This window comes from Cherax quadricarinatus, chromosome 31, assembly GCF_038502225.1.
Source record: "Cherax quadricarinatus isolate ZL_2023a chromosome 31, ASM3850222v1, whole genome shotgun sequence".
Classification (NCBI taxonomy): Eukaryota; Metazoa; Arthropoda; class Malacostraca; order Decapoda; family Parastacidae; genus Cherax; species Cherax quadricarinatus.
This window is the reverse complement of record NC_091322.1, coordinates 33,260,453-33,284,424: the sequence shown is the minus strand read 5'-3', so window position 1 is coordinate 33,284,424 and position 23,972 is coordinate 33,260,453. Positions and strand designations below refer to the sequence as shown.

Sequence of the window (23,972 nt, the reverse complement as noted above, 5' to 3'; positions counted from 1 at the left end):
AGGTTTAGAAACCTCAAGCGCTCCCAGTAATTGAGGTGTTTTATCTCCGTTATGCGCGCCGTGAAAGTTCTCTGTACATTTTCTAGGTCGGCAATTTCACCTGCCTTGAAAGGTGCTGTTAGAGTGCAGCAATATTCCAGCCTAGATAGAACAAGTGACCTGAAGAGTGTCATCATGGGCTTGGCCTCCCTAGTTTTGAAGGTTCTCATTATCCATCCTGTCATTTTTCTAGCAGATGCGATTGATACAATGTTATGGTCCTTGAAGGTGAGATCCTCCGACATAATCACTCCCAGGTCTTTGACGTTGGTGTTTCGCTCTATTTTGTGGCCAGAATTTGTTTTGTACTCTGATGAAGATTTAATTTCCTCATGTTTACCATATCTGAGTAATTGAAATTTCTCATCGTTGAACTTCATATTGTTTTCTGCAGCCCACTGAAAGATTTGGTTGATGTCCGCCTGGAGCCTTGCAGTGTCTGCAATGGAAGACACTGTCATGCAGATTCGGGTGTCATCTGCAAAGGAAGACACGGTGCTGTGGCTGACATCCTTGTCTATGTCGGATATGAGGATGAGGAACAAGATGGGAGCTAGTACTGTGCCTTGTGGAACAGAGCTTTTCACCGTAGCTGCCTCGGACTTTACTCTGTTGACGACTACTCTCTGTGTTCTGTTAGTGAGGAAATTATAGATCCATCGACCAACTTTTCCTGTTATTCCTTTAGCGCGCATTTTGTGCGCTATTACGCCATGGTCACACTTGTCGAAGGCTTTTGCAAAGTCTGTATATATTACATCTGCATTCTTTTTGTCTTCTAGTGCATTTAGGACCTTGTCGTAGTGATCCAGTAGTTGAGACAGACAGGAGCGACCTGTTCTAAACCCATGTTGCCCTGGGTTGTGTAACTGATGGGTTTCTAGATGGGTGGTGATCTTGCTTCTTAGGACCCTTTCAAAGATTTTTATGATATGGGATGTTAGTGCTATTGGTCTGTAGTTCTTTGCTGTTGCTTTACTGCCCCCTTTGTGGAGTGGGGCTATGTCTGTTGTTTTTAGTAACTGAGGGACGACCCCCGTGTCCATGCTCCCTCTCCATAGGATGGAAAAGGCTCGTGATAGGGGCTTCTTGCAGTTCTTGATGAACACAGAGTTCCATGAGTCTGGCCCTGGGGCAGAGTGCATGGGCATGTCATTTATCGCCTGTTCGAAGTCATTTGGCGTCAGGATAACATCGGATAGGCTTGTGTTAATCAAATTTTGTGGCTCTCTCATAAAAAATTCATTTTGATCTTCGACTCTCAGTCTGGTTAGCGGCTTGCTAAAAACTGAGTCATATTGGGACTTGAGTAGCTCACTCATTTCCTTGCTGTCATCTGTGTAGGACCCATCTTGTTTAAGTAGGGGCCCAATACTGGACGTTGTTCTCGATTTTGATTTGGCATAGGAGAAGAAATACTTTGGGTTTCTTTCGATTTCATTTATGGCTTTTAGTTCTTCCCGCGATTCCTGACTCCTAAAGGATTCTTTTAGCTTAAGTTCGATGCTTGCTATTTCTCTGACCAGTGTCTCCCTGCGCATTTCTGATATATTGACCTCTTTTAGCCGCTCTGTTATTCTTTTCCGTCGCCTGTAAAGGGAGCGCCTGTCTCTTTCTATTTTACATCTACTCCTCCTTTTTCTTAGAGGAATAAGCCTTGTGCATACATCGAGTGCCACCGAGTTAATCTGTTCTAGGCATAAGTTTGGGTCTGTGTTGCTTAGTATATCTTCCCAGCTTATATCGGTTAGGACTTGGTTTACTTGGTCCCACTTTATGTTTTTGTTATTGAAGTTGAATTTGGTGAATGCTCCCTCGTGACTAGTCTCATTTTGTCGGTCTGAGGCTCCACGCATACATGTCTGAACCTCAATTATGTTGTGATCTGAGTATATTGTTTTTGATATGGTGACATTTCTTATCAGATCATCATTGTTAGTGAAGATGAGGTCTAGTGTATTCTCCAGTCTAGTAGGCTCTATTATTTGCTGGTTTAAATTGAATTTTGTGCAGAGATTTAAAAGCTCGTGTGAGTGTGAGTTTTCATCAGAGCTGCCTCCTGGTGTTATTACTGCAACAATATTATTTGCTATATTCCTCCATTTTAGGTGCCTTAAGTTGAAATCCCCCAGGAGCAAGATGTTGGGTGCAGGAGCTGGAAGATTTTCCAGACAGTGGTCAATTTTTAACAGCTGTTCCTGGAATTGCTGGGATGTTGCATCCGGAGGCTTGTAGACTACCACAATGACTAGGTTTTGGTTCTCGACCTTTACTGCTAAAACTTCCACTACGTCATTTGAGGCATTAAGCAGTTCTGTGCAAACAAGTGACTCTGCAATGTACAGGCCAACCCCCCCCCTTTTGCCTGTTCACTCTGTCACATCTGTATAGGTTGTAACCTGGGATCCATATTTCGTTGTCCAAGTGATCCTTTATGTGGGTCTCAGTGAAAGCCGCGAACATTGCCTTTGCCTCTGCAAGCAGTCCACGGATGAAAGGTATTTTGTTGTTTATTGCTGGCTTTAGACCCTGTATATTTGCAAAGAAGAATGTTATCGGACTGGTGGTATTGTTGGTACTGGGGGGGGATTTTTTTTCCGGCATTAGTATCTGTATCTGTTGGTTTGGAGTGGAGGCCATCGACTGTGGTTCCACTCCAGGAATGACTGGATTTGGTGTACGATTTCTGCCATTTCCTGCCAGTTTTTTTTCCTTCCTGGCACTAAAAAACCTCTCCCTCTTGAGTGGCTGTGGCTACCCAGGTTTTCCCATGGCCTGGATGTTTTGTATCTTTTTGTCCCCTTTAGATGGTATGCCTGGCAATTTAAGTTATAGCACAGTCTTTCCTGTACTGAAGAGGTACACATTTCAGGGTGAAAAAGCTTACAGGAAGGGAGTTTGCATTTTCCTGTTGTCATATGGGCATGACATTTTCTAGGGTGGTCATAGTTGCATGTCCCATCTGTTTTTCCAGATTTCCCATGCCAGCAGATACCAAGTGCATAGTATGTGCACAGGCTTGGTTTCCGTTTGCCTTGGGTTTCTGTGACTGTATTCCCTGTTGGTGCATGTTTCCCTGTCTTATTCCTATCCTCCTTAGCACCAACAATGGAGCTCCCACCAGTTGTTTTTGGTAATTTATCCTCACTATTGCTATTGGAGTCCTCTTGTTTGCTATTTCCTGCGGTATTTCTGGTTTGCAATATTGGTTTTATCTTATCTTTGACTACACTTGTTTCCCTACTATGGCTCCTGTCCTCTATGAGGTCATTTATATGTATTCCTTCCTGCGTATAATTCCCGACTACCTGGACAAAATCTCCAGCTTCACCATTACTGTCTACCAGGACAGTATCTCCAGCTTCACCATTTCTGTCTCCCAGGACAGCACCTCCAGCTTCACCATTACTGTCTCCCAGGACAGTATCTCCAGCTTCACCATTACTGTCTCCCAGGACAGCACCTCCAGCTTCACCATTACTGTCTCCCAGGACAGCACTATCAGCCCTACATTTACTGACTACCAGGACATCACCTCCAGCCTTACAGTTTGTGACTACATGGCCAGTATCAAGGGCAGTACCATTCAGCCCGGACTTTTTATGTTCCCATCTGTTGTAGAAAGCTTCCAGGTTTTCTATGAAAGCAGCTTTGATGTTATCCTCTTTTAATACCCTTGTGATTTTAGTCCACAGATTTTCCTCATTTGGGCATACCCAAAAACACTTCTCTGTTTTAATACTGCTTGTAGCTAGTTCTGGGATATCTGCACAAGGAGCGTGACACCAATTTCCACAAAAATGACAATTTATCCATGTGGTAGCCCGTTTGTTTGACTGACCACAGACTACACACAGCTTCATAATGATTTGAATGGTTGATTTACTGCAAGTCTACTAGCAACCTCTTGAATATTATATTAATAACCTTAAATGAAGCTCTAGCTATTTGTATTTCTGTTTCTAACTCTTTTTGTATATTGGACAGCTTACCGTCACGTTCCTGATTTTTAATGTTTGTGTTTATAAGGGCGCCTACAAACCCATCCGTTTACAGTCTGCTTTATTGTCCAACGAAACTGTTTGAAACCAGTCCCGGGTTCGGAGCAGTCAAGGGTTCGGACCAGTCAAGGGTTCGGACCAGTCGATCTGCTCTGATCAGTGGGTCACTTATTTAAAACATACTGGTCGGTGATTTGAGCTAACACATGAAGGATCTACTGGAAATTATCTACCCGAGTAATATGTGATTTGACTGATACAAAAGTATAACTTGCGTGTTGAAGAGCCGGTGATATCTGGCAGCTCCTACAATGACGTACAGTCGACCTCTTTGTTTATCAATCGCTGTATCTGGCTTTTCTATTTTTGTTTTTCCGTCTCCACCACAATAAATGCTATATTATCACTATAGTTGACTGGTGCAAATTTTGGAGGAAGGGCGCTTTTTCTGTAGTAATAATTGCTTCTCGTTGTGTATATTCGACCGCTGGTAACTACAGGTTATATGAAATTCACAGTAACGTCTCGTATTTCAAGAAAATGAAACTAATGAAAGTCACTCCACTCCACTAAGTACCATTATAATACTGGTTAGTTGCTACTACAACACTGTATTCTGCTATTCACTGGTATCACTAGATTATATGCGAGTACACTAGCAGGCCAGGAAGATTATTAAAAACAGCTGACCTGTGGTAAGTTTCTGGCGACTTCTGGCACCTGCCTCTATAGGGGGCTCTTCAGGTGTGAGGGGGCTCTTCAGGTGTGAGGGGGCTCTTCAGGTGTGAGGGGGCTCTTCAAGTGTGAGGGGGCTCTTCAGGTGTGAGGGGACTCTTCAGGTGTGAGGGGACTCTTCAGGTGTAAGGGGGGGGGAACACAAGATTCCACTTTTTGCATAAAAAAATATCTTTAATGAAAAAAAAAATCCTAAATTTCAAAACGATTTGTGTAATTATAATTTATTTTATGCATCATTCTCAGTAATTAGTTATGGGTTTAAAAAAAATTGACAAAAAAATATCTTGCATATACGTATGTGTCCTGCCAAGTTCCCACTTGCTTTAGACACTGTAAACAAAACAAAACAATGAACAATGGTACAACCCAACCACATATAGAGTGTAAATCAGAAGGCAAGAGTACTGTATAGTTACGGCTACACTTGGCGCCCTCTTCAGCAACATAGATGAATTAGTGATTTATTTACGGCTACACTTGGCGCCCTCTTCAGCAACATAGATGAATTAGTGATTTATTTAGCTCGCTCGTGGTTCGTTGCTATTATTATAGCCATAACCAAGCGCTAAACCCGTAAGGGTCGTGAATCCCTGCTATAACGCTATATTTAGTGTCATAAGCGTGTTCGTGCTATACTCAGCGCCATAAGTGAATCCATGCTATATTTAGCACAGTAGATGGGCCCGTGCTATATTTATCACATGTGGCCGTGCTATTTTAACACATTAGTTGGGTCTATATGTTATATCTAGCACTATAAATGAATACGTTACATATTTATTGCCACAGATGGGTTCATAATATATATAGCACAGGTCTGGGCAACTTTTAACATTATATATGACCCCATGCTATATTTAGTGCCATAGAAGGATCTGTGTTTTATTGAGAACCAGAGATGGAACTGGGCTACATATATCACCAGAGATGACACTTCGCTACATAAAGAACCATAGTTGACACTGAGCTCCATATATTACCAGAGAAGAGACTACGCTACATATAGCACCAGCGATGACACTGTGCTACATATAGCACCAGCGATGACACTGTGCTACATATAGCACCAGCGATGACACTGCGCTACATATAGCACTAGAGATGACTCTGTGCTACATATATCACCAGAGATGACACTGTGCTACATATATCACCAGAGATGACACTGTGCTACATATATCACCAGAGATGACACTGTGCTACATACATCACCAGAGATGACACTGTGCTACATATATCACCAGAGATGACACAGTGCTACATATATCACCAGAGATGACACTGTGCTACATATATCACCAGAGATGACACTGTGCTACATATATCACCAGAGATGACACAGTGCTACATATATCACCAGGTCACTTGTTCTATCTAGGCTGGAATATTGCTGCACACTAACAGCACCTTTCAAGGCAGGTGAAATTGCCGACCTAGAAAATGTACAGAGAACTTTCACGGCGCGCATAACGGAGATAAAACACCTCAATTATTGGGAGCGCTTGAGGTTCCTAAACCTGTATTCCCTGGAACGCAGGAGGGAGAGATACATGATTATATACACCTGGAAAATCCTAGAGGGACTAGTACCGAACTTGCACACGAAAATCACCCACTACGAAAGCAAAAGACTTGGCAGACGATGCACCATCCCCCCAATGAAAAGCAGGGGTGTCACTAGCACGTTAAGAGACCATACAATAAGTGTCAGGGGCCCGAGACTGTTCAACTGCCTCCCAGCACACATAAGGGGGATTACCAACAGACCCCTGGCAGTCTTCAAGCTGGCACTGGACAAGCACCTAAAGTCAGTTCCGGATCAGCCGGGCTGTGGCTCGTATGTTGGTTTGCGTGCAGCCAGCAGCAACAGCCTGGCTGATCAGGCTCTGATCCACCAGGAGGCCTGGTCTCAGACCGGGCCGCGGGGGCGTTGACCCCCGGAACTCTCTCCAGGTAAACTCCAGAGATGACACTGTGCTACATATATCACCAGAGATGACACTGTGCTACATATATCACCAGAGATGACACTGCGTTACATATATCACCAGAGATGACACTGTGCTACATATATCACCAGAGATGACACTGCGTTACATATATCACCAGAGATGACACTGAGTTTGAGTTAGTCATAAAGTGTCCGTGAGAGAACTCTGGCTTCACATATGAACGGGTTAGCAGATAACTTTTCATCAACCTCTGTTATGAGGAGCGTACCTTGATGTTGACCAAGGGCTCTTGATCTAAGAAATTGGAGTAACCCTTCCATTCTCTGCATCAAACCTGACTGCATTCCATTTTCCAAGCGCTGCATAACCCCTACGAGTTTACAGCAACCCCATGAGTATAACAATAAGTGTTTACTATTTGGTAAGAACAACAATGTTCCATTCCCGGAATACCAGTTTCAACAGGCGATGACAGATTTATTCCATCTTGATGAAAACATTTCTGGTCATGGACTAGGCCGCGGGGGCGTCGACCCCCGAAACACTCTCCAGGTATACATGAATATGGCCTTCACGGGTAGGTTGACAAACTGGATGTATGTGTCACTCCTGCCCAATAATGGCTCCTCAACTGTCATGATGATGCTGACGGGGTACTCCACCAGGTGGGGGTTGGTGAGGAAACTTCCACGGGTGGAGCTACCAACAAATTTAGCGCTGAAATTCACTATTTTTTCAAGAAATGGGATGACACCGCTATTGGCCCAATGCCCTCGGTCTAATGGGTGAGCAGATGCTGTAGTTGGCGTGGCCTACAGGATGATCCGCGACACTACTGGGACACAAGTCCCCGAAGTTTTGAGTAAATGGCCTAGACAACCGACAAAATGATAAATAAGACACTTGTACAACACTTCGGAATCTTAATCTGGAAAAGTTTCACCAGGGAATTCTTCACAGCTTGCATAACCTATAGGCTCTGTACCTTTGATGTTCCCAGAGATTTTCTACTTCCTCATTCACCTAGACACCGTGGAATCTTCTGCCGAGCTCACTGCATACCTCCCTGTTATTTCCTGTAAGTGCTCCGCCCTCCCTTCTCAGTGTTATCACTTGACCCTTTACCATCATATTTATTCTGGTGTGACTATGAAGAGCTGCTTTGGTTTTTGACTTTTGCCTTAGTTGATATGTCCGTTTCAACTTAAGTTTTCAGCTTCCCTCCTCACCCGAAGATATCTGTGTCTCTTTTGGTCTCTGGCGTTTATGTAAGCTGTACTTTTCTACGCTCTTGTTTCTCGATTTTTGTCTCTTTACATTGACAACTGAACCATAGGGTCACCCAACGTCTCCTATCAATTCCTCTGGGGGTTAGTGCAAACCTGTCAACAGCTTCTTTGGTCTTCTGGTTATAAATTGTGGGCGTTTCCTGGGTTTAGTTTCCCTTAAACTCATCACCTCACTGTATGGGCACAAAAAAATGTCACATTCTCTCATGATTGTCTTTCCTGTACATTAACATCATCGATTCTCGAGTTCTCTTCTCTTTAATTTCACTTCCACAAAGTAAGAATAAAAACACATCGACCCCTTGTATCGAAGTGGCGTTCCATATTCAGCCTTATATATGCCCGTCTCGCAGGAGTTGAAAAATAAGATCCATTCTCACTGATTTGTCATTCCCTCTTATTCCCGTCGCTTCTGAAACATGCTACATCAGAAAGTTCTGCAATGTAGACTCAACTTACTCCGTCTCTGAGCCTCCACGTGAATCCCGGGCTTCTCGCTCTATAGTTTCCATTTATGAGAGAGTGTGAGGGAGCTGATACAGTGGCTTGGCAGGTAGGGTAAGGCAGCGTGAATCAGGTGTTGAAGTGTTAATCAAGAATTACCTGGCAGGTAGGGTGTCAGGTATAGTAGCAGTGCTAATCAAGAGTAAACTGCCAGGTAGGATAAGGAAGCGTAAGTCGGGTATAGTAGTAATGACTGACCTGGAAAGTAGGGTGAGTCAGGTGTGTTAGTAAGAGTAGTATTCACTGACTGGCAGGTATGGAGTTAGGTTTGTAATAGTAGTAATGACTGACCTGGCAACAGGTAGAGTGAGGTATATCAGCAAGAGTGATAATGACAACTAACCTGCACCCATCTCGCCGCCACGCTCCAGGTTGATAAGCACCATGCCCTGCAGCGCCGCGCTGCTCACCCCTGACCCACACACCGCCGCCTTGAACGCCTGGCAACCACACACTCATTCACATTACTCAAATCTACAACTTTTACTCTAAATTAATGCTTTTTAGCCAAAATATCTTATTTTTAGTGGAAAACTGAAATTTCCTAAAAGTGTTTGAAATTTAAAACAAAATAAAACTTGAAAATATTGTGAAATAACAAGTTTTTATTTCGTGTAGAATATACTTGGAGTTTACCTGGGTAAACTCCAGGTAAACTCCAGTTTAATGTACTTATTTCATATTGTTTTAAATTATTGATTGTACCAAATTATTCCACAGTTATCACAATAAATTTGCTTTAGTTAACGAATTCTCTGTGATTTTAACTGCATAAAAACGAACTTTATTTCAGAGAAAATTCACTGCCTCGTGAGTTAACAACATTATTTTAAATTAAAATACAAAAGTAAATAAAGACACATCTTGATGCATCAAGATGTGTATGAGAGCAGCCAGGGAAGGGTGGCAAGAAGTCAGTTATGGTGAGGACATCAGGAGAGGTTGCCAAGGTGACAGGGAAAAAAAGAAAGAGAGGAAGGCGGCAAGTCAAGAAGGGACGGGGGTAGGGCAGGAAGGAGCGGTGGCAGAGAAGTATGCTGTGGCTGGTACATCAGGAAAGGGCGACAGGGCAGGAAGAGGCGGTGGCAGAGATGTATGTTGTGGCTGGCACATAAGGAAAGGGCGACAGGGCAAGAAGGGGCGGTGGCAGAGACGTATGTTGTGGCTGGTACATCAGGAAAGGGCGACAGGGCAAGAAGGGGCGGTGGCAGAGATGTATGTTGTGGCTGGCACATCAGGAGAGGGCGACAGGGCAAGAAGGGGCGGTGGCAGAGATGTATGTTGTGGCTGGCACATCAGGATAGGGCGACAGGGCAAGAAGGGGCAGTGGCAGAGAAGTATGCTGTGGCTGGTACATCAGGAAAGGGCGACAGGGCAGGAAGGGGCGGTGGCAGAGATGTATGTTGTGGCTGGCACATCAGGAGAGGGTGACAGGGCAAGAAGGGGCGGTGGCAGAGATGTATGTTGTGGCTGGTACATCAGGAAAGGGCGACAGGGCACGAAGGGGCGGTGGCAGAGATGTATGTTGTGGCTGGTACATCAGGGGAGGGCGGCAGGGCAAGAAGGGGCGGTGGCAGAGAAGTATGCTGTGGCTGGTACATCAGGAAAGGGCGACAGGGCAGGAAGAGGCGGTGGCAGAGATGTATGTTGTGGCTGGCACATCAGGAGAGAGCGACAGGGCAAGAAGGGGCAGTGGCAAAGAAGTATGCTGTGGCTGGTACATCAGGAAAGGACGACAGGGCAGGAAGGGGCGGTGGCAGAGATGTATGTTGTGGCTGGTACGTCAGGAGAGGGCGACAGGGCACGAAGGGGCGGTGGCAGAGATGTATGTTGTGGCTGGTACATCAGGGGACGGCGGCAGGGCAAGAAGGGGCGGTGGCAGAGAAGTATGCTGTGGCTGGTACATCAGGAAAGGGCGACAGGGCAGGAAGAGGCGGTGGCAGAGATGTATGTTGTGGCTGGTACATCAGGAGAGGGCGACAGGGCAAGAAGGGGCGGTGGCAGAGAAGTATGTTGTGGCTGGTACATCAGGAAAGGGCGACAGGGCAGGAAGAGGCGGTGGCAGAGATGTATGTTGTGGCTGGTACATCAGGAGAGGGCGACAGGGCAAGAAGGGGCGGTGGCAGAGAAGTATGCTGTGGCTGGTACATCAGGAAAGGGCGACAGGGCAGGAAGAGGCGGTGGCAGAGATGTATGCTGTGGCTGGTACATCAGGAGAGGGCGATAGGGCAAGAAGGGGCGGTGGCAGAAAAGTAAGCTATGGCTGGTATATCAGGGGAAGGTGGCAGGGTATCAGGGAAGGATGGCAGGGCATTAAGGGAGGGTAGCAGGACATCAAGGGAGGGAAGCAAGGGTGGAGGGTTAGTGTAAGGGGTGGTGTCAGGGAACCAAGGGTAGACATCGTGGCACCTTGACGATGTGATCGCGGTGATGAATGTAGAGGTCATGTAGGGGAGAACAAAGGGCGGGTGTGACGTGGACAGCATGACCCATCATGTGGAAGACCACATGCAGGTGCTGCTCCGGCGCCTCCAGCAGCCGCAGCCGACCGTGGCTAGACGCTGTCGGGATCTGTAACAAAACATGCAACTGAAAATAATTTTAAATATAATTTTCGTAGTTATTAATTACAACGTAAACATTACCAAAACCATATATTACAGCTAAATGGAAAAATTGAGAGGAAACGTTAGACGACGTTTCGGTCCATCCTGGACCTCAGAACCAGGACGGTCCGAAAGGTCGTATAGTGATCAATTATGTGATTGGATTGTGCCCTAATCATGGCCAATGCTTTTTAGTGATAATAAAATGCTTGAATTTTCATGAAAGCATTAGCCTAATAGCTTAATTGAGCAGCCCATTACCATCCCTTGGGTGGTAGCCAAAATATTCCAGAGGCACATAATGGTCCAGGGAGGGCCCACAAGTTTTCATAGCTAAAAGAGTTTATATCTGGTTACAATCATAATGCAGACATGAATTCGGTCACAAAAAATACTACAGTGTAACCTATCTCCAAATTGGATGTGTAGAAAGTAACAGCACCAGATGATCATTTACATCAATGATCTTCCAAACATATCCCAACACCTGAAACCCATTCTCTTTGCTGACGACACGACTTATGTCATCTCCCACCCTAACCTTGCCACCCTCAACACCATTGTTAACGAGGAGCTGCTCAAAATATCGACTTGAATGACAGCCAATAAACTTACACTTAACACTGGCAAAACCTACTATATTATGTTTGGTAGCAGAGCAGGTGTTGCGCAACTTAACATTAAGATCGACAACACTCTAATTGCCAGACATAATGAGGGCAAATTCCTTGGCCTATACCTCGACAACAACCTAAATTTCAGCACCCATATCCAACACATAATAAAAAAAAGTATCCAAAACGGTGGGGATCCTCTCCAAGATACGATACTACGTGCCGCAAACTGCCCTTCTCACACTATACTATTCACTTATATATCATACCTCACCTATGATATCTGTGCTTGGGGTTCAACTGCAGCAACACACCTTAAGCCAATAATAACCCAACAAAAAGCCGTAGTAAGAATAATCACTAAATCCCATCCCTGGCAACACCCCCCCCCCCCACTCTTTATAGATCTAAACTTACTCCCTGTTCAGAACATCCACACTTACTACTGTGCAATCTATATCTACAGGACCTTAAATTCCAATATTAACCTTGACCTAAAACGCTTTCTTGATAGTTGTGACAGGATCCACAGGCATAACACCAGACACAAACATCTCTATGACATTCCCCGTGTTCGACTAAACCTTTACAAAAATTCAATGTATTTCAAAGGACCTAAATTCTGGAACACCCTACCTGAAAACTCTAGAACTGCAGACACATTCATCACTTTCAAAACTACAGTTAGAAAACATCTTATCTTCCTGATCCACCCCGACAACTAACTACATGATAACCACCTGGTGGTTCACAATTACACTCACTCACCTACTGACTATAAACCCAGAAATACTAATCTTAAAATAATAAATCCTAACTTTTTTTTTTTATATTTTATTTAAAACCAATACAGTTTAACATAAAAATAAAGGAACAGTATGGAACCTAATCAAATTAACTGACAAACGGATTGTACTTACATGCTCGCAAGATATTACAACAAAAACTTACATCAAGAACATAACTAAAAACAAAATTACATGTCACAGGGTCATGAATTGACATATATACAAAACCTTGCATATATATAAATTGTACATATAAATGACATCTGACAAAGGTTCAATACACTTGAACATAAAATATACAAAGAAGTTATATCAGTTAAATCCCATCCTTCACATTAATCAAAAACCCAAAACCTAACATCATAATCTGACTAGATAATCTACATACTTATCCCTAACAATACAGTTGAACATATCCCAACATACAAATAAACAGAAAAGAATACAGCTTAGAACACAATAACAAGCTCTATACTGTTACAATACACCCATATAAAACTTTCAGACAAATGGACTACGTCACTAAACTGTCTAGATATGTCTGTATACCATACAGACTAAAACTTAACATCAAGAACTTGCATGAACACCAAACCGGTATCAGGGTACAGACCTTAATTATAAACTTTAAAAAGAATCAATCATGCGTATATAAAGTATTACATAACGTCTGACCCATGACAAAGGCTCAATACAATAGAAAGAGATATATATTTATATATATACACATACACACACACACCCACACACACACACCCACACCCACATCCACACACACACCCACACGTACACAAAAATTTTCACAAAATCACATTAATCATATGCACTGTATGCATAATGCAACACAGGATATAAGTATCTCTCATCGTGCAAAAACCCAGCACGTAACATAAATACAAACTAAAACACACTGCATGTCGCAAATAACTTATTTCTCAAGAATCATGTTATACAAGACTGATACACATCATAATTATACATAAATCTACTATATTATACCTATATTCTGAAAAGTGTTATATCTACCATAACGAGACCTTGAGCTCTACATCCACACTTGGATGCCATAAAGTCCCAATGAAAACCAGGAAACCATTCCAAACCCACATTCACAACACTCTCACGACCCCCCCCCCCAGGGAGGCGAGCCCGCTGTTGCCCCCTGACTCCCTCCAACCTATGAAAACCCCTTCATTCACTCATATCCAATCACAGATTTACGAGAATCCCTAACGTTAGCATTCTATACCCCTCTGAGAAAGCCTGATCCCACCTCCTCCCATACAAATCTCTGTTACGACACCTCGTACTATAGAACGTTACCGCAAGAACCTTTCTTCTCTCCTCACTATCCCCTCTCCCCCTCATCACCCACGACATATATATATAATCTACCATGATATAATCTAAAGCTCTTATGACACCCTCGTCTAACCCACCCATATCTAGACTTAGAGCACGCAAAACCGACACCCCACGGCCCCCCACCCTCTGTACCAACCTACTTAACCAGCACCTAACCTCCTCTAGCCCTTCACAAAAGTAAACTACATGGAACGCTGTCTCATCCCCTCCACAGATACCACACCCCCCGCCCTCTACAACCTGTCTGTTTCGTAATATCTCACCAGACGGAAGGATCCCATGCAGAAAACGAAACATCACCTCACGCGCCCGAGGTTTTAACTTCAATTTACTAAATCTAAACCAAATACTCTTCCACGCATACATGGGGAACAAACCCTCAACTTTGACAACGCACCTACCTACAAGTAACCTACACAAAACCCTTATACGAACCTTTCTCAGTTCCCTAACCAACATAACAGCCCTCAAAACTATTTCACATTCCCTCAACTCCATTCCTCGATACCACATACCCAGCCTGTCGTGTATCCTTCCCAAACGCCCCGCGTTCACACCCTCACGCAACACTTCCCATTTAATGAACACACATTTAGCCCTCCGTCTCAAATCCAACAACCCCAACCCACCCTGACTTACAGGTAACATTACAACCTCCCTCCGTAACCAATCACAACGTGAACCCCATAAAAATTTGTACACCCGTCTTAGTATCCCCGCAATCGCTGTCCCTGTAATTGGGAACACAGCTGCAACATACCAAACCTTACTATACAATAAAATGTTCACGACTATCACTCGCTGTATCAGAGTTAGGTGCTGGGGTCTCAGAACACCTAGACGCCCCACGATCCTTTCCAATAACCTATCCGAATTTTCCTCCCGCGCCGCAACCATGTCATCCCTATAAATAATACCACAAATCTTTAAAGACACCGCCCATTCTTTAACAACATTACATCTCCCCCCCACACCCCCCACCCAAGAACCCAACCCCATGCACCTTGACTTCGCACTATTTACCTGCATACCCGTGGCACTTCCAAATAATTGCACCACCTCGTCCAACACACTCATTGACATCCCTGCACGAAAGAGAACAGTGGTGTCGTCAACATATCCAATTAACCCCGGCCAGGCCCTCCCACCCCCCACACTTCCCGCACATGGCGTACATAAGCTACGGTCAACCATTCTATAAAAGGGGTCCTGGAAACACGCAAACAATATTTGGGACATGGGGCATCCCTGTCTAAGGCCTCTTCCCATTGCAATTTCCTTCCCCATACACCCATTAATCTGTATCCTCATTTTCGCCCCCTTGTACAACGTATTTACCCACTCGACTATTTCCTCCCCAAAACCCTGTCTCCTAAGTATAACCTGCAAAGCTCCCCTTTCCACTCTATCATATGCTCCCTGCCAGTCTAGAGCCAACAAAGCCGCCCCTCCACCCCCACCCTTAGCTTCCACAAAACTTCTCAGTATCCCATGTCCTTCAATCATCGACCTTCCCGGCAACCCGAACTGAGATTTTGACACCACCCTCTCCACTACACATTTGAACCTATTACCTAAAATTTTTGCAAACACCTTATAGTCTGCACACATCAGTGATATGGCTCGGTACTCCCGAAGGGTGGGCTGCCCCTTGACCTTCGGGACCAGCACTACTACTGCTGTTTCCTGCTTCTCCCCCAACTTACCCTTCTCCTTCATACTATTAAATAACCTAACTATAAATTCCTTTATCAACGCCCAATGTTGTAAATAAAATTCTACCGGGAGACCATCAATACCGGGAGCTTTCCCATTCCTCATTCCCCTTAACACATTCTCTATTTCCTCTGCCGTAATCGTCCCACCTAAAGCCTTTCGATCACTATTTCCTAAATTACACGTCACATACGTACACACCTTGTCCAATGCCCCGTCACCCACCCCCCCACTGTTCCAGTATTTCTCGTACCAAGCCTCCGCATACGCACACATCCCCTTCGTGGTTCGTATCTCCTGCCCTACTCTATAATTCCCAACCATCTCCGTTACCTCTAAACATGGTATAGCCGTCAGCGCCTGCCTTTGCTTTTGATGCCGCAAAACACACGCTGACGGCTTGTCGCCCCAAAGCACTTCCTCCACCCCTGCCTGCATCCTTACAGCTTGAAACCTTTCATTTTGCAACACCCTCAACCTCCCCTTTATTTCAGCTATTTCATCCATAGGAAAATTATTCCCACCCACCCCCCTCCCATAGCAACCTCTTAACCTATCCTCTAAATAGTTAGCCAGTCCATATTTTAAATTATTAATACGTTTTCCTTCTCTCACATAAAACTTTCTAATCCTTTCCTTTGCGACACTATCCCACCATGTCACAATGTCATCCACTCCCTGTTCTTCCACACTAAGCTCCCTCCATAGGACTGAAAACCCCTCCAACCCCTCCTCATCTCCTAACACACTTATATTTAATTTCCAATAACTTCTATATATGTCCGCAAGCGTCCCCCACCCAACCTCCACCACCACAGCCCTATGATCTGACATTGTAGTCTCAACAGTACTGAAAGATTTCACGTTCACTCCCTGAGAAAGGTACACTCTATCTAGTCTCGCAGCATAACCACTCCTAACAAACGTATATTCAGTCTCCCACACCGCTCCCCCAAAGGCATCACGTAACCTAACATCCCTTAATAAATCCCTAAGAGCCACAGACATATATCCAGCTCCTCTTGGGTCCACATCAGCCACCCTGATTACACTATTCCAGTCCCCACCAACTATCGCCACCTCTGGCAGTGCACTTAAGAAAAACACAAGGTCCTCACACACAAAATCATTCTTTACCTTTATGTTATTTTCTGCCGGCGCATACACACTCACAAAAGACACACGCTTACCCATCCACCACCCATCCACACGCAACACCCTCCCTCCCCCTCCTCCCTCGCTTCTCTGCAAAACAAACGGGCTCGTCTCCCTTATTAAAATTCCCACACCACCTTTTAGACGGGGAGATGGCAGGGTAACTACCCGAAATCCTGCCACCTCCAACACCCTACCCTCTTTGAAATTGTGCTCCTGCAGGAACACAACATCCACTCTAGATTTATTCAGAAAATTACGAAACCAATCTCTCTTCATACCGCTACATAACCCATTAACATTTACAGACATACACCTAAGGCCTATTAAAGTTTCCACCCCTGCTTCCTCTCATCACTCTTTACAACTCCAGAGCTTGAATTTACGTTCAACACCTTCAGAGTGCTCTCTTTCCCTCCCCCCTTCTTCCGGTGCCTCCTATCATGGCTACCACCACCTACACCACTACCTTCACACTTCACCTCAGTCTTTTTCCCAGGCCTTTGTGCAGGCGTAAGGACGTCATCAGAATCTGATGTAGCCGCCCTCTTTCTCGTGACAGTCATGTTACACATATCTTGATCAGATGTTACCTCTCGATGAACCTCCACCTCCACCTGAGAATGGTGTAATGAGTCAATGGATGACTCCAAACCACCATCACGTCCCAAATTATCATGTCTCAGACTTTCTGGAAGCGACGATTCTCCAATGACACCACGCTCAGATGTAACATCCCTCTCTGGTGGTGACAACGTCTTCAACACCTCCACCAATTCCTCCTCAATCTCAAGAACCTTCTCTTGTACTTGCTGCTCCTCCTTATCCACAGGAGACGACACCTGATCAGGCAGTTGGGGGCGGGACTCCAACTCACCACCAGTCCTGTGTGCCCGATCCACTATCTCGCTCCACAAAACACCACGCCCTCCATCCGATGTTTGTTCCTCACCTGCCACCTTTGAAGCAGGGGCTGCGACGTCCACCACAGGTCCAGGCACATGTCTTCGCTTGTCACAGGTCGCCGCTATGTGATCATATTCACCACATAGGCGGCACGTACGTCGTTGTCCTGGGTACATTACCATTACCTGCGTCCTGAAATCTTGTAGGTACACATAGGATGGTATTTGGTGCCTCAAAGTCATTTTGAGGTTGAAAGAACCCTCTGGAAAACCAGCATAGGCTCCTGCCGCCCACGTACCATGTTGAGCATAATGCACCGTCCCATACTTCTCAAAAACTTTCCTTATATCTGCCTCGTCCGCCTCAAAGGGAACGTTGCGTAACTTGATCCACGTATAATACCGTGAAACATCTATCATTCTTACAGTGACAGCTGGTGTGACGTTAAGACTCACGTCCTGAAACCTGGTGATTAACGATTCATAAACCGTTGCTGATAGCAGTTTGACGAAAATTCGTTGTCCTCCGTTCAATGCTACACCATACAAGTCACAATCTTGTACTCCATAAGTCTCCCGTATGATCTTTGGCAATAAGACTTGCGCAGAACTGGTCGTTATCGTTCCTTTAAGTAGCTCGATGCCTACAGTATTTATCCTTCGTCTCAGACTAACCGCCATCTTGACGATCACAGTGCACCTAAGTTGTTAGCCGAGGTGTGACAGCACCACTTCACACCACTGCAGCCAGGTAACTCCCAATACTAATCTTAAAATAATAAATCCTAACTAGTCATAAGTTTGCCTATGATACTCCAATATAGACACCTTGTATTGTGCCAAAAGAAAAGCATTCACATTGCTAAACTCAGAAATTATGATGTAGTCACTTAGCCTTAATACCATAATCTGTAAGGATTTAATGTTAAAATTTAATCTAAGTCTGCTCGAAATGCCTAGCCAGGTTAGATGTCCTAGTGGCCCCTTCTGTAATTAGTATTTTATAACATGTAAACCACATAATACCCAAAACCTGTAAACCCCACATTGTAACCCTTATAGAGAATAAACTACCCCTCAAGGGAGGTTCCTTGACGCTGGTGAGGGGCTCTTGATCTAGGGAATTGGATCTGTGCTCCGGTTCCCTGAATTGAACCTGAATGCCTTCCATCCCCCCCCCACTTGCGCTGTATAATCCTATGGGTTTAGTGCTCCCCCATGATTATAATAATAATAAAGAGAATAAACTTGAATCATTCAAGAAAGGTTGATTTCACGAAACCTAATGTATTAAGGAGTAAACTGAAGCAGGATCATTATATTGTCTTCACATCTCTTCCGCTTCTACCAACTTTTCTGTACTCGACTGAAGAACCTGCCGTGTAGGCGAAACCTTTCGAAATAAAGACACCTAGCTGTTGCATACGTGTCTTACCTAACAGGATCAAATAGCCTATCTAGTACATAAATAACCCGCCTAACTCAAACTAGAAATATATTTGTACCACGATACTGAATTTTTTATGACCTGGTTAATAACTTTGAGAATACAGAATATTGATATTGAATCCAAATGGTGTACTATCAATAATAGTGAAGAAAAGATGAAAGGTGCAGCACAAGCTCTTATTGGTTCAACTTTTCGCTTATCAAATCATTGGCGAAACGTCTTCAGTGAAGATTCCATGCAACTGCATTTGTCTCCCTTAGTCATCCAATAAAATAGGAAAATGAAAGGCATTCAGGTTCGGTCCAAGGAAGGGGAGGATAAGTCCAATTTTTTAAACAAGTAATTTGAGAGCTATAGTCAAATTGCAGAAACTTGTATTGGATGATTCCTCAGGAAGGTTCCTCGATGCTGGTGAGGCGCTCCTGATCTAAAGAACTGGACTTTAGTCATCCCCTTCCTTGGATCGAACCTGATTGCCTCCCATTCTTCGAAGAGCGAATGTAGAAGAGTATAGAAATATAAAACCAATACCGCACACGAGTTTTCTAAGCACATTGTAATTAAAGTCCGTAGCACTGTACTAAAAAATATGCAGCACCACTGCGCTACGAGGTAAACAAGTAACAATCTGACTTTATTGGGTTATCCTGGGGTTAAATCTTATAAATGTACTTTTTATGTGTTTAAAACTTCTATGTGCTCTCAAGACCATTAAGTAGATGTTACGTATGCGAAGCAAAAATAAAAGTTCACCTAATGAAAATTAAGACACATGTGCAACATTTTAGGACATAACTTGAAGGCAGTACAACTATATACAAAAGATGAGGTAATCAGTCCCTCAGCCTTGGAGTTGGTGTGAAGAGCACCGTAGTCGTGAAGAATCTGGAGCACAGACAAGAAGGCTGGTGTTTATATACTAACGTCAGGTGAAAAGGGACGTGTAGCAGATGAGGACATAGTCACTGTTAGGCGGGATTTCCCAGTGGAAGTAGGCCATACCCAAAGGGATAGGTTAGTTGTAGTAGCCGTGAAGGTTACCTAGTGTTAGTCAATTTTTGTGAGTCGCTTCCTAGGGTAGCACCCCAATGAAAATAAATCACACTAAAGGTTAAAATCTTTACATAGAGTAGACTGGGACGTACCGGATGTCCCGCTGGGAAGAAGTGGGACATACGGGCGACGGGTATCATGAGGGAGTCCTGCTTGATATTGCTCAGTGTGATGGGGTCGTGCGAACCCGCCGCCATTGCTTCTGCGTCTGCCTTTGCCTGCTGCAGCGCCTGTGACAGGAAACACATGCCCACGGCGTTACTGAGAGCAAAAATGTAGAAATTAAGCAACAAAAACTATATATACTAAAATTCATTTAGATTAACTCCATAAATGTGTAGTAACTCCAAGAAACATGAGAATGGAAACTGTGTGAAGACAGATAATTACTCTCTCCGACATTATATCTTAGAATGTATATAAGTATAATAATACGGAATTAATATCACTATCAATTATGAACACTCTTAAGACTATTGTAACTAAAACTCATAGCATTTTTACCAAAAATATGCACTACCACTGTGCTACGAGGAATGTAATAACTTATCTTCTAAATCCTAGGAAACAAATGTTAAGCACCGCTAGTGAAGGTCTTGTACCGTGTTGCTGGATACTGAGGCACAGCTGGTCACCCCAGCCACCTGGCTCGGTGACCTAGCAATGTCCCCGCCGCGGGGTGACGTTATTAGTAAGTAAGTAAGTTTATTCAGGTATACACAAATACAGTTACATAGAATTATCATACATAGCAGCATATGTGTAGAGAACCTAGGATAACCCAAAAAAGTCAGACACAGTGACTTATTTCCATTGGGGTCCTTTAACAAACTTAATAAACTTTAACAAACTTAATAGCGCAAACAAACTGATTCCGGACCTTATATTTTTTAATTGTTGATTTACATCTCTTTCATTACATTTACTTCTCATATTGGCACTATCACAACAAAAGATGAGGTAATCAGTCCCTCAGCCTTGGAGTTGGTGTGAAGAGCATCGTGGTGGAGGAGAATCTGGAGCAAAGGCAAAAGGACTGGCGGTTATATAGGCGTCAGCGGACAGGGACGTGTAGCAGACAAGGGCATAGTCACTGGTAGGTGGGATTCCCCAGTGGAAGTAGGTCCTACCCAAAGGGATGGGTTAATTGTAGCAGCCGTGAATAGGTCTTGTAGATGTCCTCTGAACCAAGATTCCATGATGCTACAGTGTCTGACAAGTTGTGCAAGAAAGGTATAAAATACCGACAATATGAAAGTTTAGACACATGCGCAACATCTGGATATCTGATCACAAGCCTCATAACTCATACCGACATAATGCAACTTCTGACTGGCTTCAAACTTAGTGTGCCTGAGTATTTATGATATTGCTTTCTTTGAAAGGTCTGACTCAAATTTGGCCCGTATGTTCTATTTACAATTTTTATTAAAGGAATATGGATATTAGTTTCCATATGATGACTTATGAAAGCCTCTTCTGAGCCTCCTTAAATCTTCAACACTATTATTTAACTGCATTATCAACTTATGCCGCACTCTGCACTGTTCTAATCGCGTGCAGTGAGGCACAAGGGACTGAGGTTATGAAATACGAGGTTACCTTCCTCGGGTCGTGCGGCTTAATACATCTGGTTGCTACAACCTTCGGAGTGGTGCACATCTTGGTATGTTCACAACACAAAGCTGCCACGGAATCTGAGAGGTTGTTGTTGTTGTTGTTATTATTATCTTTTGTGAACTCAATGGACATCTCCCGCCAAGGCAGTGACTCAAAGGAAACACATTCACCATCATATGTACCTCTGTAATCTGTAAATACCTCTGTAACTTGGCATGACTGTGATCAGATCTACCTGGAGTTCATTACCTCTGTAACTTGTTCAGCTATCAAAACTTTGGGGTCCAGTCCCTGGACCCATTATGTACCTCTGTAATCTTTTGACTACCGCCCACAGGATGGGTATGGGGTGCTAAATAAACATATTAAACTAATGTGGAAAATTGCATTTATCTGAATGTATCATTATATACATAACAGTAAATGAACATAGATAATTATTATTTATCAATTAGACAAGTAGGAATTTGGGACACCTAGGTCGCAAAAAATGTCCCCCTTCGATACCTACCACTGTCATATCCACAAGTTGCTCTGGACCTATTAATTAAATGAATTATATATCTCCAGGAATACTGGTAAATATATAAATTTGTGGACTATATTAAAATTAAAAAAAGGATTATATATATACACATTTATATAACAGAAGGAAAATATCTTAATATCACTCACCAATTTGACTGGAGATTAATGTGTCATGTACAGGACCCCCCCCCCTCCCTTTTGCCTACATTTATGAAGAATTTACTGGCCAGAAATTAAACATAATTTAGACAGCTTATCTGAGGTTCCTGGAGTTGTCCTGTCCTGTCGCCTGATTCTCAAATTATGCAGGAATGCACATCCAACAATTTCGCCTCCTATTTGAGAGGTGTCAGCCCGATTTTAACCTCTAGAGCACGAAAAATTCTTCCCATTATTCACAACATATTATTCAATTCAAACAAAATGGCGACTGTCCTGCCCAGACGCAGGCTTTCCGTTTTCTATGACATAAATATTATTAAATACAGTATGGCCATCTATTTACATATAACTACTGTATTTCTGGAAAATATATACAGTATTTTCCACAACTAAAATCATTCACTCGCCGTCTTTCCAGATGTCTGATAATAATAATAATAATAATAATAATAATAATAATAATAATAATAATAATAATAATAATAATAATAATAATAATATGTGAAGCGTTGAACCATGAGGACCATCCAACACAAGGAGTGGTAAAGGTAGTATTCTCGGACCGGTTATCGCTACCTGTCTCCTACCGTTATACGAGAGCAGTCCCAATAGTTTCTCCAGGGTATATATAACAAAATCTTAGGTAAAAAACTATCCAGTTTAGATCTCACTCAGGATAGCTTTCTAATAATGACAAAATGATAGTTATAGAGGTCTTCATGTAAGCATATTACGCCAAAAAATACAAAAATACAATTACAAAAGAGATATCCAACAAGTTGAGTGATTAACACCCAACAAATAGTTGAGCCAGAATTTTGAATTATAATTTTTATATAGCTATTTAATTAAGTTCTTTTGGGAGTGTTGGAGTGTTGTGGCTTACCCTGGCGGCGGCTCCGGGAAGGGATGCCAAGTCAAATTTAGTGCTGTAACGCAGATTGCTCACCCAAGTTCTTTACTACCAAACCCGTCTTGATCGCTAGTACTCACCCTGGTGGCCCCTGTACTCACCCTGGAGACCCCTGTACTTACCCTGGCGGGTCCTGTACCCACCCTGGAGGCCCCTGTACTCACCCTGGAGACCCCTTTACTTACCTGACGGCCTCTTGTACTCACCCTCACTGCTCCTGTATCCACCCGGGCGGCCCCTGTACTCACCCTGGCAGCCCCAGTACACACCCTGGAGGCCCCTGTGCTCACCCGACGACCCCTGTATTAACCCTGACGGCCCCTGTACTCACCCTAGCACCAATACTATGGCTGCCCAATCCTCGTCCGGCACCTATATTCACCCTGACATCAGTACTCTCCCACGAACCACTAGTCGCTATGGCATCTCTAGTATTTACCCTGACAGCTCCAGTATTCATCCTTGAGGGTCAATACTTACCTGGGCAGTTGTATTTCATGTCACCAGTATTCACTCGGGCAGCGCCAATATTCATCCTTGTAGATCAGTATTCACCCTTGAAACACAAGTATTC

At 43.7% G+C, this 23,972-nt stretch overlaps 1 protein-coding gene across 1 annotated transcript in view; it reads right to left on the bottom strand.

The window, feature by feature from the left end:
• The window catches only part of LOC128696469 (uncharacterized), a gene marked incomplete at its 5' end in the record, with an annotated part of 44,226 nt that overhangs the window by 8,185 nt on the left and 12,069 nt on the right, over positions 1-23,972 (bottom strand). The window contains 3 exon segments of the mRNA XM_070090329.1: positions 8,867-8,963; positions 10,933-11,094; positions 20,268-20,405. Of these exon segments, the coding sequence (XP_069946430.1) occupies positions 8,867-8,963; positions 10,933-11,094; positions 20,268-20,405 (397 nt within the window).